At 36.2% G+C, this 18,048-nt stretch overlaps 1 protein-coding gene across 1 annotated transcript in view; it reads left to right on the plus strand.

The window, feature by feature from the left end:
* Positions 1 to 15,823, plus strand: part of TOR (target of rapamycin) — a 35,316-nt gene extending 19,493 nt beyond the window's left edge. The window contains exons 27-57 of the mRNA XM_086641914.1: positions 793 to 945; positions 1,017 to 1,169; positions 1,659 to 1,730; positions 1,846 to 1,980; positions 2,106 to 2,167; positions 2,337 to 2,428; positions 4,813 to 4,922; positions 4,998 to 5,171; positions 5,269 to 5,334; positions 6,695 to 6,763; positions 6,979 to 7,089; positions 7,349 to 7,489; positions 7,586 to 7,714; positions 7,818 to 7,983; positions 8,064 to 8,278; positions 9,215 to 9,421; positions 10,198 to 10,311; positions 10,395 to 10,586; positions 11,114 to 11,194; positions 11,559 to 11,633; positions 11,742 to 11,808; positions 11,901 to 12,061; positions 12,655 to 12,828; positions 12,907 to 13,035; positions 13,171 to 13,254; positions 13,338 to 13,399; positions 13,844 to 13,916; positions 14,025 to 14,159; positions 14,538 to 14,711; positions 14,801 to 15,072; positions 15,643 to 15,823. Of these exons, the coding sequence (XP_086498040.1) occupies positions 793 to 945; positions 1,017 to 1,169; positions 1,659 to 1,730; positions 1,846 to 1,980; positions 2,106 to 2,167; positions 2,337 to 2,428; positions 4,813 to 4,922; positions 4,998 to 5,171; positions 5,269 to 5,334; positions 6,695 to 6,763; positions 6,979 to 7,089; positions 7,349 to 7,489; positions 7,586 to 7,714; positions 7,818 to 7,983; positions 8,064 to 8,278; positions 9,215 to 9,421; positions 10,198 to 10,311; positions 10,395 to 10,586; positions 11,114 to 11,194; positions 11,559 to 11,633; positions 11,742 to 11,808; positions 11,901 to 12,061; positions 12,655 to 12,828; positions 12,907 to 13,035; positions 13,171 to 13,254; positions 13,338 to 13,399; positions 13,844 to 13,916; positions 14,025 to 14,159; positions 14,538 to 14,711; positions 14,801 to 15,072; positions 15,643 to 15,661 (3,867 nt within the window). The 3' untranslated portion in view covers positions 15,662 to 15,823. The remainder of the gene's footprint in view (positions 1 to 792; positions 946 to 1,016; positions 1,170 to 1,658; positions 1,731 to 1,845; positions 1,981 to 2,105; positions 2,168 to 2,336; positions 2,429 to 4,812; positions 4,923 to 4,997; positions 5,172 to 5,268; positions 5,335 to 6,694; positions 6,764 to 6,978; positions 7,090 to 7,348; positions 7,490 to 7,585; positions 7,715 to 7,817; positions 7,984 to 8,063; positions 8,279 to 9,214; positions 9,422 to 10,197; positions 10,312 to 10,394; positions 10,587 to 11,113; positions 11,195 to 11,558; positions 11,634 to 11,741; positions 11,809 to 11,900; positions 12,062 to 12,654; positions 12,829 to 12,906; positions 13,036 to 13,170; positions 13,255 to 13,337; positions 13,400 to 13,843; positions 13,917 to 14,024; positions 14,160 to 14,537; positions 14,712 to 14,800; positions 15,073 to 15,642) is intronic.
* The last annotated feature ends 2,225 nt before the right edge of the window (positions 15,824 to 18,048 follow it).

Below are 18,048 nucleotides of genomic sequence, written 5' to 3' on the forward strand. Positions count from 1 at the left end.
TGATAATTGTGTTGCTTTGCTCGTTCTTCTCAACATTCAAGCTTCATTTTACATGAACAAGTATACTTGAATCGTTTTTCTTGCCACAAGTTGGTTCACATTACTAGCTGATGCTTTAATGTTGGAAGAATCAGTCACTTAATCACATTTAAAGTTTTTTTTTGTTCGTGGTGCAAAGAAAGTGCTAAACGAAAAAAGAGAACACCGAAATTGACCTGACATAGTCTCCTCTTTGTATTACTTCATAAACGATAGCAAGATCTTGTTCACTTCTCCTTCTGGATTCAACTTGAGTGGAGTTTGACGGTTTCTTCAAGTTACTTTTTTTCATCCTCTTGGAATTCCTTGCAAATTATGATATTTTTATTAGAGTAGCATATAAAGGCTGAATTTGATCGACCCGAAAAGGTAGAATAGTTAAACCTGTCTTACAATGAGTTGGAATCATGTTCTTTTTTATGATATTATTTTAGTTCGGAAATGGGAATGTAAAATATTATCTGTACTCTTTGAGCACTAAGATGGTATTTAAGTTGACATGCACTTCAAGCTTCTGTAAGGACTTTGGAGCTAGTCCAGAGCTGTTGTCACAATCATTTCTTGTCTTGATCTTGTGATTCCTCCGCAGCTTTTATGTAGTTAGCCACCGTTTATGAATTGTATATTAGTATCTAAAGTAAGCATCGCCCAGAGTGATTTCTTACCCTTTTTATGTTTTGTGTTATACCTTAAGACCGTGCTGTACATCTCCTCCCCACATATTTCTCTAAATTAAAAATTACTTTCTTACAGGTTAATGATGGTCGACTAAGAATGGCTGGTGAGGCTTCTCAGAGGAGTACGAAGGAAGATTGGGCAGAGTGGATGAGACATTTTAGTATTGAACTTCTCAAAGAATCTCCTTCCCCCGCTTTGCGGACCTGTGCAAGGCTTGCACAATTGCAGGTGAAGGACAAATTGTCGTACTCTTATTCTCCATTAAATTAAGGTTTAGTTTCTGACTTCAGAAATTGCAGCCTTTTGTTGGAAGGGAGTTGTTTGCAGCTGGTTTTGTGAGTTGCTGGTCGCAACTGAATGATAACTCTCAGCAACAGTTAGTTCGGAGTTTAGAAATGGCATTTTCGTCTCCAAATATTCCTCCCGAAATTCTGGCAACTCTCCTGAACTTGGTAAGCAACTTTTGGAATGACTTGCTGTCATTCACAATGATGCAATATTTAGATGTAACTATTATGCGTCATTCACTTGTAAGAATAATAAATCATTTCAGTTATGTATAAGGTTTGGTACTGGTACGACTATACTCAAAGATGAGCATTATCATTGCATGATCTACTGTTAACCGTGGCGTTATAGGTTGACTTTAGCAACAAAATAGATATCATGACAAGTATGCATTCGTCGAAGAAATTGTCTGGCCTTATTCTCCAAACGGACCAATAGTAATAAAGGATAGGCCAGAAATTATATCAATGTATACAGACTGAATTTTGTGATGTTTAGCACTAAACTGGCTTGCAACTTGGAAACTATTTATTTGGATTGATTGGTGGCATGTTTTGTGAATTGGATTAAGGCAGGGTTGTAGTAACCCGATAGTGTTTTGGACATTTGGTTACAAAAATTTGGTCCGAAATTCTAAACCGTGATTGTTGCAGGCGGAGTTTATGGAACATGACGAGAAACCACTCCCTATAGATATCCGACTCCTTGGTGCTCTTGCCGAGAAGGTAAATTTACATTTTCCATAGAAATGTTATGGGTTTGGTGACGCTACATTTCTCCTACTCTTCAGATTTATTGCTTGATATTACCTGTCTTTTACTGAGGAGTACTTTTCATCAGTGTCGCGCATTTGCAAAGGCTCTCCATTATAAGGAGATGGAGTTTGAAGGTGCAAGATCGAAAAAGATGGATGCCAGTCAAGTTGCCGTCGTTGAGGCTCTCATACATATAAATAATCAGTTGCACCAGCATGAGGTATCTATTGTGTCTTTATCAAGAGATTGTGCCTCAATGTGAGCTTATAATCTAGCATGGTGTTTGCCGAATCCTCCTACCGCCTTATGTCAGTTTACTAATCAAGGTTTGCTTCACTTCTCCAGGCTGCAGTCGGGATCTTGACCTACGCTCAACAAAATTTGGATGTCCAATTAAAAGAATCCTGGTATATTTGTGTACTCCTTGTATATTTGGAGATGCAATTGTTGGCTGTTTAGCTTGATAAACTTAATTTTACTCACTTAATGCTTTTCATGGTCCTTCACTCCATTGTCAAAATGCATTTCCTATATTTATCAAGATCTTTTTCGTTTTTTTTTTTGGTGAGCTTTTAGGTATGAAAAACTGCAGCGGTGGGATGACGCTCTGAAGGCATACACTGCCAAAGCATCTCAAGCATCGAATCCCAATATGGAAGCTACATTAGGTTGGTCATCTATTCATCTAACTTTTGAAGCTTGCTTTTTCTGTTAAACTAGAGAAAGAATTCATATTAAAAATTGTAGAGAAGGTATAAGTGCCACGTTTGGCCCAGAAGACCAGATGTAGATCCATTATTACAACATTCTAAAAATCAAAACTAGCCTCCGAGTTAGTTGTTAGATAATGCAATTGTCTATTTTTCTCTTAGGCCAACGGAAGACTACGGTGTGTCATAAATTTTTATTATAAGATTGAACAAGTACATTGCAGGCCGGAAACAGCCATTTGGGTTATTTACTGCTAATTTTCTTGATATGTGGTTGGGGGTGGGGGCGGGGATGGAGGTTTTTGTCAGTAGCAACTAGCAATACTACTTTACTTATTTTTAAATTGCATGGAGGTTCTAAATTTGGAGGGAGGCGAGGGAGTCTGAGGTCTCATGCCAACATGTTAATTCAGTAACATTTATAGCAAAACTAGGACATGCTACACCTGATACAATTTTCAATAATAAGGTGGAACATATGAACAATGATTTTTTGGATCTTTTAATCCATACTCTAGTGTGCTATTTGCTAGCTTCAACTTTCAAGTACACTCAACTCGTAGGATTTTTTTTTTGAATCATTTGAATTAATATTGAAAAACACCCTTAGGGGATACAATTGGTGGTAGATTGTGTTACATAATGCTATTCTCCCAATTGAAAACAAAATCATAAAATGAGATTATCATTACAGATTTTGTTCTCCTACTGCAGAGCTAAAGCATGCATTTAACCTCATCCTCGATGGAGCATTCTAACGGCCTGTCTTTGAACATTTTGTTGTTCCTCTCTTTCCATTTGTGATGTAATAGTCTTGAAACATAACCTATCGAGATTGTCAAAATGCAGGTAGGAGTAGGTCAGGCACACTGATATGCTTGATCTTCTACCTGAGGTCTCAAATCATACCAACTAAACATTTGATGAACAATATTATGTTCCAGCTGAAATTTGTAGATAGAGTAAGAAAAGTTAAATTTGTTTCGTGCAACCTGAAAATTACAGGGAAAACAATAAAATATAATGGGAACTGCCCATAAACTATTGAACCATAAATTAGATATATGGGCAATGAAAATCCGTAGAAAGAAAAAGACACTCATTGTGAATTTTTTTTTCTTTGGAACAAAATGTATGTGATGTGTTCTTTCTTTTTCAATGTCTCTTTTAGGCGAGTAAGTAGCATATTAATGATTGATTTACATCTAGTATAGATTGTCCGTGGTTCTTGGCATAGTTTATTTATTTTTATAGATGGTAAGATGAAAACCTTGGTATCTCTAGTGGAAGACATACATGTTACCAGCCAACCAAGCAGACTGATTTCACCCTCAGACTAAAAAGAGTAAAGAACAGCATCCTTTGTTTTGTTTAACACAAAAGCACAACATATGCTTAATATTGCACATTGTTGATGCTTGCATGTGGTGCCCTCATAAAATGATATCAAAAATGATTTTTTTAGGAGGATGATTTGTCTTCCTAAGTAGTCTATGCTAGCATTTCAGCTAAAATTAGAGTTAATGTCAGCCTTAAAAGATCATAGTCACAGTTTATACTGTATAGTATATACTGAAATCACTCTCTAATGAGTAATGCCTAGAATCAACTATTATATAACTTTGACTATATAGAGGAGAAACCAACACAAACTGAATTATAACCATAGTACTTCCTGGTTTCTCTATTATATTTTATGTATAATTTCCCCTATCTGGTGGAGAGAGTTGTTAGATAAGATTTTTTAGTTAAAAGAAAAACTAATTTTGAAGTTTATAGAAGGTTTCAGTGCTTATCCATAAAAAGCATTGAGAAAAACCTTGCACTTGCTTTTATTTACAAGTATGCCACTGCGATGGTGTTCACATGGTATGTAATACTTGATGTACCGTACACCATTTAAACTTTTAGCACATGTTCTTAAGCCTTAATGACACACTAATTGGGATTAACATAATCTGGACTTAGAAAATTAAATGTGATTTGTTGTTAAGAACATTTTAAAGCTAATAGTTCATCGTAACTAGTAAATGAGAAATATTTCCATCTTTTACATCTATAATTTTTCCCAAGGAAGATTAACCAAATGTTTTGACATATTTTTCTTTTTCCAACAAAATCGATATCAAAATCTAATGCCTTGTTTTTGGATATTAGATATTCTAATATTGTGCCAATGTGTCATTCACTATATATATTCGTCTAGATAGTTTCAATTTTTAAACTAAAAGCGATTGTCCGATGTTATCTAGTCTGTAGATCATATATTTTGGTATATGGCTTTTTGTTTCTATGTCTATAACAAGTTGGGGCTAAGTCTTCTGTTTCTCTACTTATTGTAGGGAGAATGCGATGCCTTGCTGCATTGGCTCGCTGGGAAGAGCTTAATAACCTCTGCAAGGAGTATTGGACCCCTGCAGAGCATTCAGCTCGACTTGAAATGGCGCCAATGGTTAGATCTCTTTCTAAATTCTTATTACCATGCCTGCTCTTTATGTTTACATATATGATATAGTATATGTCACAGGCTGCTAGTGCTGCTTGGAACATGGGAGAGTGGGATCAAATGGCAGAATATGTATCTCGCTTGGATGATGGAGATGAAACCAAGCTCAGGATTATGGGCAACACTGCTGCGACGGGTGACGGTAGTAGTAACGGTACTTTCTTTAGGGCTGTGTTATTGGTTCGTCGTGGAAAGGTATATATCTTCCTCATTATTATCTACATCTATTCCTGCTTTTATGTGTTTCTGTCTTGTAGCAATTTTTTTCTGAAGTGCTCTTCTCACCTTCCAGTATGATGAAGCACGCGAGTTTGTAGAGAGAGCACGGAGATGTTTAGCAACAGAACTTGCAGCATTGGTAATTGTGTTTGTTACCCTGTTTTACAGGCTGGTTATGAATCTTATGATGCATTTATCTTTAGCGCTAGGGTCTAGACATCTTGTGGATATTTCCCAAAGACTAAGGAGGTTCTTGTTTCCAAGTTGGGTCTTAGAATCTTAGTTGGTAATTCATTCTTGGTAAAAATCTTTTTGTCCAGTACAGGTTTTGTAGAAATAGGTTCCGAGTAAATCATTTTGCTAATTACTGCAATTGAAACTGTAGAAAGCTTAATGTGATTCTGTCTCAATATAGTAGGCACGTATCATAGAGTGATCCTTGTATCTTGAAGGAGATGCTTCGAAATAACTGGTGCTTCCATTTTAATGGTTTGAAATTCCCAAAGAACGACTTAGATTTATCTGAGCTATTTCTGCGGTATCTATTGTAGTTTCGCTTTAAGCGTGGTCTTGCAGTTGAACTTGCTTGGAGTCTCGTTACAACTTACAAGTCTTAAATTATAAATTTATTTTAACAAGAGGCATTATTGTATATTGATGAAATATATTACAAGGAGTGAAAAACGATCTGAAGAATGATCTAGGGCTTTGCTGAATCCTTTCTCCTTTTCAATATATGTTAATTCATAGTTCCAGAAAAAGAAAACGACCTGAAGAACATCCAAATAACCAACAACTAAAAACGAATTAAAGTGCTGCAGAAATAGCCTTCAATTTATTGTGAAGTCCTTGGTCCCTACATGAAACAAAATGTTTTCAGTTTTTCCTTTGTTGCGATAAAAAAGTAGCATAGGAGTTATCAATTTCAGCCCTTTCTCTTTTAAATATAGCTCTATTTCTTAATTTTCAAATACCCAAACTGCAGTATGTGAAATTAGGTTTCAGAGGTAAAGGCTTTTCTGATTGAAGTTCTACCTCATGAATAAATGAGGTCATAGCTCTTCTGTAGGGTGAGGACCACGTTACTTGCTCTGGTAAAAAAAAATTGTCGTACACTTGATTTATCAAGTAGTAGTATACTAGTATATACTTAGATTTTTGCTTGGACATAACTATTTTTCTTGCTTAATTGGGTCAAGTTAGTGCTTTATGAACTGTGCTAGAATCATTTTTTTCTTCATCATGTTACCTTTCTTGGACCTTGGAAGTGTTAACTATTATATCATGTTCCTCGGCTTAAGATGCTTATATGGATAATGGATTGCTGTGTTTATTTATTTTTGGACATTCAGTGGTGTGTCATGTCCTGTTTGTTTTCATGGATCTTCCTGTTAGAGTGTAATACTTCAGAAATTTCTATTTGGCCTTCATAGAAGAGTCAGCTTTCTGTTCCAGTTTCCTGGAAATTATGACACCGAGCGGTACCTCTTATTGCATAGGTTCTCGAGAGTTATGATCGTGCTTACAGCAATATGGTTCGGGTTCAACAGCTTTCAGAATTAGAGGAGGTACACTTCATTTGATTTCTATTTTCATTAATTTATTCGGCTTGATCTATGTTATTACGATGGACTTTTTTTTTTTGAAAAATTTGAATTAATTAAAAGGGAAAAACCTATGTGCAGAAGAGTGGGGGGAAGCTTTGGATTTACAATCTCACATTATCCAACCCTCCCAATTGAACTCTACATCCATGCTTAACCTTTGAGCATATGTATTGCAGGTGATTGATTACTATACTCTTCCAATGGTAAATCCTGTTGCTGAAGGGCGGCGAGCCCTGATCCGTAATATGTGGACCGAACGCATACAAGGAACAAAGCGGAATGTTGAGGTCGATATGCCTTTACATTTGATCTGTTTTATATCTACTAGTTATAACTTATAATTGCTATAGGTGTGAGATAGTGGTTTTCTCTGTGAGATGGATTTCAAGCTTCACTTATCTATTTTTATTGTGTGATCCCTAATGTATAATAAAAATATTGTGTTTTTATTATTTTAGATAACTTAGATGTCAGTAGCTGCTTTGCGAACCTTGTTGTTTGGCATGCATAAAGTTTTTCACTACTTGTTATGTGTGAAATTTACAGGTTTGGCAAGCACTTCTTGCTGTTCGTGCACTTGTGCTGCCCCCAACAGAAGACATAGACACTTGGCTCAAGTTCGCTTCTCTCTGCCGTAAGAGTGGTAGGATAAGTCAGGCTCGGTCCACTTTAGTCAAACTCTTATCGGTTAGTGTTACATCTCTTGAGGTGAATAGATTTTGCTTGTCATTGTTGTTGTTCCTACTTGATGCCAAACTATCCCTTTTCCTTTGTTAAATCCAGTATGATCCAGAAACTTCACTGGGAAATTTGCTTGATCATGGGCCTCCACAAGTGATTCTGGCATATTTGAAATATCAATGGTCCCTTGGGGAGGATGGTAAACGAAGGGAAGCATTTGCAAGGTTGCAGGTAGCAGGATCTCTTTTAATTCTTCTTCTACACCTATCATGTCTAGTTCAAGATGGAATTAATTAGTTGTATTATTGCTTGATCAACTGTTTGTCTTTTCCAGGATCTAGCTGTGGAGCTTTCCACTGCACTGCGTAGTTCACCTGGAACACCAACTGGTTTGGTTAGTTCTTCAAGTGCACATGTTCCTCTTATTGCCCGGGTCTATCTGAGACTTGGAGCTTGGAAGTGGGCACTGTCGCCTGTGTTGGATGATGATTCTATTCAAGGTTCTTAGTATTTTGTTATTTAATAGTTCAGGTTTCTCATGGTGATGCCTCCTATGCTGATTGACTACCTTGGTATGCAGAAATCCTTATCGCATTTAGGAATGCCACCCAATGTGCAACTGATAGGGCGAAAGCATGGCACAAATGGGCGCTGTTCAATACTGCAGTGATGTCACATTACACCTTGAGAGGTTTTCCTGATTATGCGGGACAATATGTTGTTGCAGCAGTTACTGGGTATTTTCATTCAATTGCATGTGCAGCAACTGCTAAAGGAGTGGATGATAGTCTACAAGTATGTATCTTCTCTGTTGCTCATCCTAGCGTTCTCATCCTCGGGTAGTTGAATTTGCATTTGGATACCGTAATAACTATAGTAGGTATAATGTGAGGTTTTGTATACGTCTTGTGGGACCTTCCTTACAAAATTGTGTTAGGACCATAAAATCCTATTCTAGATTGGCGTCTTTTTCTGTATAGTACTATAATTAACGGTGGTTGGTCCAAAACTTAAAATAGATGTGTACCGTCCTCTCCTGTCTCTGTAGTTGCCTTTGTCTTCACGTATCTGTATTAGATAACAATACCTCTTACTAGTGTCCACTATATATAGGACCACGACTAAGAAAAATGGAGTATCCTGATTGTGTATTTCTTATCCGAGACTGATTTTGGTGAGGTAATATTTAAGACTGTTTTAACTTGGATTTGATCAAGTTTTGGGTGTGCATGATTACAATTTTGTAGAAATGGTGAAATGATTACCCGAAGCCTTTGGGGATTATCTACCCAAGAAGAAGTCCATCTTGAATTATACTCCGTACCATGTTATATGTGGGCCCAAATGTAATTGTAAACAAAGTGTAAACATAAATAGCGAGGTTTTTTCTTTTTCGTATTATACAAGAACATAGGTATTATTTTTTTTTTGTTTGGATGGTAATCATGGGAGTTGTATATAATATGCGAAAAGATAAACTAGGACCAGACGTTGTGATTTAATTAAAGTGTGCAACTGTTTTTCTGGTCATATGCCAAAAATACTTGAGGATAATCTGTAGGTACATCAATTATTTATGTGCTCGCAGTACTAAAGAAGTTAAATTGTCTACTTGTTTTTTCTCCTATCTGTCTCTATGTTTATTTTAGAGTTCAATCTCGGTTTGACGTTGAAAATTATAGTTGTCTAATATTTTTCTAAAAAAAGATATTCGTATGCTGTTTTTTTCAGGATATTCTTCGTCTTCTCACCTTGTGGTTTAACCACGGAGCTACAGCAGAGGTTCAAATGGCACTCCAGAAGGGATTTGCATATGTTAATATAGACACTTGGCTGGTGGTTTTACCTCAAATAATAGCTAGAATACATTCAAATAATCATGCTGTGAGAGAACTCATACAGTCACTACTCGTGCGAATAGGACGAGGGCATCCACAGGTTTGTTTTAACTGAATTTCTGGTGCTTGTCTTTCTTACTATGTTTATGCTTTCAGGAATAATATATAAAAATCACTAGAACAGGACATACTATGTGAAGAGCAGAAAACCAGTTTCATCAGCTCTGTTCCTTGAGTAAAAAGATCTCGGGCAAAGAGGGAAGGAAAAATAATCAAGTAAAAGAGCTGTTTTTTTAAAAGTTTCAGAATTATATTAGGAATCTTCAAGCATAAAAAAGTACATAATATCTACCCAATTACTTCGCAAAGTTTGTAATCCCATTTTGCCCACAATAATCGAATGTATGTATGACCTTTTGGGCAATCATCAACTCATATTCACTATTGCATCCTTGAAAACCTGTAACCTCAGCCCTACCAGGCCTTTGATTGGGGAGGCTAAAAATACATTTCACATTTATGAGACGGAGAGGCCGAAAAGCTATCAATAACATCAACACCAATTTCACATGGGTCAGTGCTCAAACACTCAAGTTCCAAAAACTCCACGACTCACCTACCATTAAATAGTTTCAGCTCTGGCGAAGTAGATGAACAGGTGTTATACTGTTGTGTAATGAATTTTACTCAAATTTTGCTCGCGCTGTTTATTTCATACTGCTTTTTCTTCTTTTGAGGATTCCTTACAGTATTTGTGCTATTATTTTATGTTTACTACTCGTTTTTAATAATTGACAAAAGTGATTCCCTTTGTGACTGTGTCTATTTTCTTGTCCATTAATAAAATGTAATTATGTCACTCTGAGTCTCTGGCAGGCCCTTATGTACCCTCTTCTGGTCGCCTGTAAATCAATAAGCAATTTGCGCAAAGCCGCTGCCCAAGAAGTGGTTGAACGAGTCAGGCAGCATAGCGGTGTACTTGTGGATCAGGTCAACGATTATTTATCTGATTTATTATATTCTTCAATTTACATGCTGGTATTTATCATCTTATATGAGGTAGTCTTCTGTAGGCACAACTTGTGTCGAAGGAATTGATCAGAGTTGCGATACTTTGGCATGAAATGTGGCATGAAGCACTTGAAGAAGCTAGCAGGTTGTACTTTGGGGAGCATAACATTGAAGGCATGTTAAAGGTTCTGGAACCACTACATGAAATGCTTGAGGAAGGAGCTCACACCCTGAAGGAACAGACTTTCATTCAGGTTGTTTTCTTAGTCCTTGTAGTGTCACAGTTATTGTCTTCCTTAACTAATGCTAAGGTAAAGTTTGTTTTTCTGAAGTCTGAGATGATGTATCTTTCTTGTATGCATCTGATTGAGCGAGATTGTAATAGAGGTCTCATCTGAAAAGCACAAGTTTTCAGCTGTAAAATATGTTAAAATTGGAAACAGAGATTGTTTTAAGACCGATTTCAGAATGTGCATCAACTGTTATATGATAAGTTTTTATCGTTTTCGGAGTCAGTTTTTGTTTTTTGAAAGACAAACACCACCTAAGTGTTTCTGACATGCAGTCGCCGACATCACTAGCCATTTGGTTTAAATTGAGGCTGGGGTCATCTAGGTGCCCGTCAACTCATAAAGTGTAGAGCACAATCTTCAGCATCTAAACCTTTCCATGAATCCAGGGGTCACACTTAGTATGGATCTTTTAATCTTCAGATCGTAGTTTTAGACTAACCTTTTCTGTTCATTGGTTAACCTTAATCTCTTAATTTGTTGTGGATTAGGCATATGGCCGCGAGCTATTGGAGGCATACGAATGCTGCATGAAGTATAAGAAAACTGGGAAAGATGCTGAACTCACTCAGGTATTAAAAAGTTTTAGTTGAAGAATTTCCAATGCTGGTTTTCTATCTTTCAAACTGGCCTAAACTTATTACCTAGTTCATGAAAGAATAGGATGCCGCCTATTTAGTTTCTATTGACGGATCATTGTTTATACAACTATGAAGGTGCCTTGAGACACTATATGGTGTTTTTTTCCTCTGTGATGTGGTTTCCATCGTTCATAAGAAACCACTACTGTGTTAATGTCCATCCTTGTTGTCATTGATTGGGAGACATGCTCCATTCTCCGCTACCCTGTCAAATTTATCTTGCTTTAACTGTTAATCAGTATGTTCCATTAACACTATAATTGATATAATTGATTGATGGACTATTTTTTACCAGGCTTGGGATCTCTATTATCATGTATTCAGACGAATCGACAAGCAGCTTCCCAGTCTTACAACACTAGACTTGCAGGCAAGGAGCAAACACACACACACACACACACACACGAACACACACACACAGACACGAACACACTTAGTGATCTCAATATTAACTTCCCGTGGACTTTTTAAACTGCAGTCTGTTTCCCCAGAGTTACTGAACTGCCGGAACTTGGAGCTTGCTGTGCCTGGAACATATCGTGCAGGTCCACAGACATAGATTACTGCTGCAGATCTAGTGGTATTGGACCTTACTAACTCTATGCCGATCTGAATTTTGCATCTACTTCTGTTTCAGGTTCACCTGTGGTTACTATCGCCTCGTTTGCACCACAGCTTGTTGTGATAACATCCAAACAGCGTCCCCGGAAATTGACAATTCATGGGAGTGATGGAGAAGATTATGCATTTTTGCTCAAGGGGCATGAAGATTTGCGTCAAGATGAGCGTGTAATGCAGGTAATGCTGCTATTTAATCAGAAACACCTCACTTCTACTGTTCTACATCAATGCCTACGCATATGCTCCCTCCCCCACGATGAAAGGACAGATAAATTTTGGTTCCCTCATTTCTTATTTAGTGCCTTCTCAGGTGGCAGATAGAAAACTTAGGTGTTTGGTCGTGCAAATAAGTATATATATAATTATATATATAATATTTATATTTACATACTACTATATTATTTATCTGTCAATTTAATTAATTAATTAATGATTTAATTTATACTATCTATCAAAGTGTCAGATAGCCATATTATACAATATGAGGTGTAATAACTATACTACACAATATGAGAGCCAATCCCTGTAATGCTACTCCTCTCCCCGCCATTCCCAGGCCCTCTAGTTTCATACTCCATCCACACCTATCATCCCTAACATAAGTACCTAACGGAGTATAAATTCAAAGCTGTGCCATGTGGGCGTGTTATCTGGTTGTACTATAAATGCATATTACTTTTCTCAAGAGAATACGGAACTACTATATGTTCGAATACTATTCGTAATTTCTTTCTGTAAAACACAAGCAGTACTGACATTCTTCTGTTTAGCTCTTTGGTCTGGTGAACACTCTACTGGAGAACTCAATAGAGACTGCAGAGAAGGATCTGTCTATTCAACGTTATGCTGTAATCCCATTGTCTCCTAACAGTGGGCTCATTGGATGGGTTCCGTACTGTGATACTTTGCACCATTTGATTAGGGAGTACAGGGATGCCAGAAAGGTTAATCTGAGTATTAAGTATTAGTTTTTCTATTATGATCGTAGAAACACTACTCTTATCATTGACCTTTCCGTACAGATTACCTTGAATCAAGAGCACAAACTTATGCTAGCTTTTGCTCCTGATTATGATCACTTGCCACTCATAGCTAAAGTTGAAGTGTTTGAGCATGCTTTGCAGAACACTGAAGGCAATGATTTATCAAGGGTATATACTACCTCCCATACTTGATATATAATGCTTTTGGAATCGAGAATCCATTATCTCAGTTCTTTACACTTCCTATTTTGTTTGTTCCACATATTTGCTCTCTCATTTAATCTTATGCATCAACAATTGTAGGTTCTGTGGTTAAAAAGTCGTACTTCTGAGGTATGGCTAGACCGTAGGACAAATTACACGAGGAGCTTGGCTGTTATGAGCATGGTATGGATTCGTTGTGCATACCATAGGACCCCGTAACTTATCCTGATGTGAAGCTTAAAGTAAATTACAATTTTCTGGTGCAGGTTGGGTATTTGCTTGGGTTGGGAGATAGGCATCCGAGTAATCTTATGCTACATCGCTATAGGTGCCCTAAGACATGCCGTTATCTCCTTTTTTATTTTTTGAAAGATTTAATTATTATAATAGAAGCGAGTACAAAAGACCATAGGTGGTTACCCATATGGACATGGGAAATTAAACAAAGACAAAATTGGTGAAGCTAATAAAGAAACTTCCCCAGGGGCCCTTCCTCAGCGGCCCTCTAAAACTATCCCGGCTATCTCTCCCATCCGAGGTAGACTAGCCCTTGACTAACTACCGGCCAACAAGTTATGCGGCCTTACAAAACTATGGCTCAGGAGAACTACTCTGATAACCAAAGATGCCACCCCCTAGGGGACCCTATCCATCCTGCCTCCCTCTGACTAAAGACCTCAAAATTACAAACTATTACCCTCGACAATATCAACCCCTTAGAACGTAAGTGGTTGAAATTGCATATTTAAATATTAATTATATATTTTTGCAGTGGGAAGATCTTACATATTGATTTTGGTGATTGCTTTGAAGCTTCCATGAATAGGGAGAAGTTCCCTGAAAAGGTAGTATATCCAAATATAGTTATAATATAATAAATGCTTTTTCATGGTTTTTAGGGTTTTTTCAATATGTTAATGTGTAAAGTAATTAGTCTTAATATAATGAGACAGGTTCCGTTCCGTTTGACTAGAATGCTTGTGAAAGCTATGGAAGTTAGCGGCATTGAGGGAAACTTCAGATCGACGTGTCAAAATGTTATGCAAGTCCTGCGCACAAATAGGGATAGTGTCATGGCTATGATGGAGGTATAGAGATGTCTTGTTCTTTCCTTTTTTCCAGCTTCCTACTAGGAGGTAATATGAACAAGGTTTAAATCTCACGTTGAAAGATGTTTCTATCAGGCAGTTTCTGCGACAGACAATTTGGAATATTCAATTTTTTAAGAGAAATCAGTAGATAGATTTATTACAAGGAAGAGTTTTTCATGGTTGTTATGTATCACTGCAACTAAATTAACATTCAAGATATAAGACACATAATATATAATCTACGGAAATTCCTTTTTTTGCTTTTCTTATATACAAGTAAGCATCTGAATTTCGTTTAGTTACATATTAGATCTCATAGTTTAATCTTTGATGTTACTGGTACTATCTTGGTTAACTTATTTGCTACCTTCTCAGGCTTTTGTACATGACCCTCTTATAAACTGGCGGCTTTTCAATTTCAATGAAGTTCCTCAAACTTCAAACTTTGCAAGCACTCATGTTCAACCAGTTGTGAGTAGTGATGAATCTGCTCCAAATAGGGAGCTTGCCCAACCTCAACGGGGTGCTAGAGAGAGAGAACTTCTTCAGGTATTCTTATTCTTACTGCTCAAATATTTCGTTTGTAAAGATTTCAATGTTCAAATCCAATTGATTCATGCTTAATTGATTCCTTGTAGGCTGTAAATCAACTAGGCGATGCTAATGAGGTATTGAACGAGCGTGCTGTAGTTGTTATGGCACGAATGAGTAATAAACTTACAGGACGTGATTTTTCAACCGGAGCGTCATCTTCTAGCGTAACCAGCTCCATACAGTATGCAGTAGATCATAGTGCATTGATTTCTGGAGATTCTCGCGAAGTCGAGCACGGGTTATCGGTAAAACTTCAAGTTCAGAAGTTGATTATACAAGCTACTTCACCTGAGAATTTATGTCAAAACTACGTCGGGTATGTTTTCATCTGTTTTGGTTATTTAGATCCAGATATTGCTGAGTTGGATGAGTTTGTAAACTCTGCTGGCCCTTGCCCCCTTAATTTGTTCCCTTATTTCTTACCTATGGTTAAGCCTTTCAAAGAAAGAAGGATGTAACCAAAATATGCCTACGAAAGGGAACTAGGCCCAAATAGGACACCTGAGGGCTGGTACATAAATAAAAGTATATATTATATAAACTCTCTCCTCTAGTTATTCCAGCTTGACTCCCTTGGGCTCTGTCTAAAATACTTCCAGTTGCCAAGAACGAGCGGACTTCCTTGCGGACAATGCAATTGTCTAGAATGCCTTTTGAATCTTCAACCAAAATAGGACTTCGATTCGATTTGATACCTTTTTCCCATGTTAGTAAAACAAAAGTTCGTGTTAATAATAGTGTTGGAAATTTTGTAACATAACTTGGTTCTATTTAGCTACAGAATGGTGGAGATTTTTAAATCTTATTCTACTTCACTTACTCTTTAGAACTCTTTCCTTTAACCTACTTCTAGTTTTTCATCTTACTTAACTATGCATTGTTTCAGGTGGTGTCCATTCTGGTAGATCAGGGAGACAATCCATCTGCTTCATATGTAAAAGGTAGTGTACATAGAAATAGTAGTTGTTTTAGAATCTGTTGTGAAAGTATTGTTTGTTGTAGTAACAATGTAAAATGTAAATATTTATATAAAATTAATGGAAGATTGGACTGAGTTACTTTTCTAAGTTCTTTTTTAGGAGAGACAATCAATATAATATTCTAGCATTAAAGTACATTTGTGACGAGGGGATTTAGCTATTTGGGAAAGATGTGATCCGAAATGAGAAATTTGGTCGAAACTCCATATAAAGTTTTTGTTTCGGTGAAAAAGGATCATCTATTTTTTGTTTTTGTCTCCAACTCCTTAGGTATTTCCGTAGTTCGCAATAACTTGCAAAATGTTTCCAACAATTTGGAAATGGTTTGAAACAATTTTGCAGCAGCTTGCAGCAAGTTTGTAGTAGTTTGCAACAACTTGCTGTAGTCTTGCAATAGCTAAGCATCAGTTTGCATTAGCTAAGCAACAAGTTTGCAGCCGTTTTGCAACAACTTGGGAAATGCAAGAGACATTGGACGCTTAACTAACCCTAATATAAATTTTGCATTTTTAACCAAACAAAGTGCAAAATTTAATAAAAGTAATATAACTTGTCTTTTTAACTTAAAAAATGGGTTTTCCTGGCGTGGAAAACTTAAAAATTAATGAAAACCATTTTATAATTATTGTTACGGTCAATATTTTTAAGGCTAAATACTTTTTAATGTAATTTATCTCTTTGAACTTTTTACTAAATTTGGTTTGGGCATGCAAATTGAGTTCGTAAATCTTACAAATTAACTCTGCAATTACGAATTGTTCCTTCCCACAAATACTGTTTCTAGATACAAATTGTATTTGTTGCAAACACATTTAGTTGCAAGTAGACTTAAGACCAGATCCATAAACACGCAATGAAGTCTTTAAACTCTTTGTAATCCCAAAGAAAACATGACCATTATATCTACACTCTCTAAATCCCCAGAGGAAACATCGAAGTCCTAGGATTTTTTTTTTGCTAATACTCTCTAAAAGAAACGAATCCTAAAATGTGTAGGAATTATTAAAAGAAAGGGAACTTGAAATCTCTCGTTATTTTCTAGAGAGAAAATGACTTCGATTGGTCGGGAATATTTTTGGAATGTAGAAAATAGAAAATGACTTGATTGACATTACATATATTATTTCATACATTAGTAAGAACTGCACATAAAGAAAAAAGACACTTATTATTTTGACATGGACTACAAGAATCATTATAAAAAAAATAAATATATCATCAAGGGACAATATGAATATCCATGAAGATTAATGAATTGTGTCTTTAAGACATCGTGAGCCTTTAAAGGTTATCCTAAGGGGCCAAAAGTCTTTAAAGGTTACATATATTATTTCATACATTTTCTTTTCTGCTTATTATGTCTAGACCCAAAGAATTATTATTTAAGATAAACTAATTAATTTATGATAAAATTTGTATAGACCACATTTTGTTATAGGATTTTTCAAGTCAGACTCGAAGGAAGAGCAGTGCTTAGTATAGGACTCGAGGGATACATCTCATTTGTTTCCAGAATATTCCAAAATCAATTGGGATAAAATAATCGACTCCTCCCCCAAAACTTTACATAGTTAAAAAGAGATGAAATCCTGTAGACCTTGGCCTAGAAGGACAAAATAAATCAACTAATTAAGCATGATGTAACTCCGAAAATATATAAACGACGTTTGTACAAACAAGTTTCGGTTTAACTTAAATTTACATGAATGAAAATAGTGAAAATTTTCAACCAGAACAACTAAAAATGTAAATAAATTTCGTCCACATCAAATAACATATGGTGTATTTTTCGTAATGAATGGTTGACAAAATAAAACAATTTCATCTGCTTTGTTCAAAATTTGCGATCTTTTTCATTCTAGCCAATTGAAAATCCTTTACGGGCTTGAAACATTCTAAACCCTAATTTTTTTCAACTATAGAGAAAGACAAATAAGATTGTTTATTTACCTGAGCCATATTATCTTCATTATGTATGCAATTTCGTGAACACTGGAAGACTTCAAATATAACCCAATTTCGATCGATCTCTTACTTCGTACCTATGTCTCTCGAATATCGGAAATGCATAAGAATCAACCAACCACCTTCCCATAAACTCTATTTTACATTTTAGCATGTCTTCGTTTTAGGCGATGCCTTCGTTTAAGTCGATGTCTTCATTTAAGTCGAAGGACTCTTCTTTCTTGATGTTGGTTGCCTCATTCATTAATGGTGGTTCCTCATTCATGAAATCTTGAAGCATCATTAAGAGCTTGTAATCCAAGACAATAATAATAGCAAACTTCTGTAGTTTGTAGTTTTTGTTATGT

This window comes from Eschscholzia californica, unplaced genomic scaffold, assembly GCF_041429995.1.
Source record: "Eschscholzia californica isolate CP2 unplaced genomic scaffold, dmEscCali1.0.p SCAF_5, whole genome shotgun sequence".
NCBI lineage: Eukaryota > Viridiplantae > Streptophyta > Magnoliopsida > Ranunculales > Papaveraceae > Eschscholzia > Eschscholzia californica.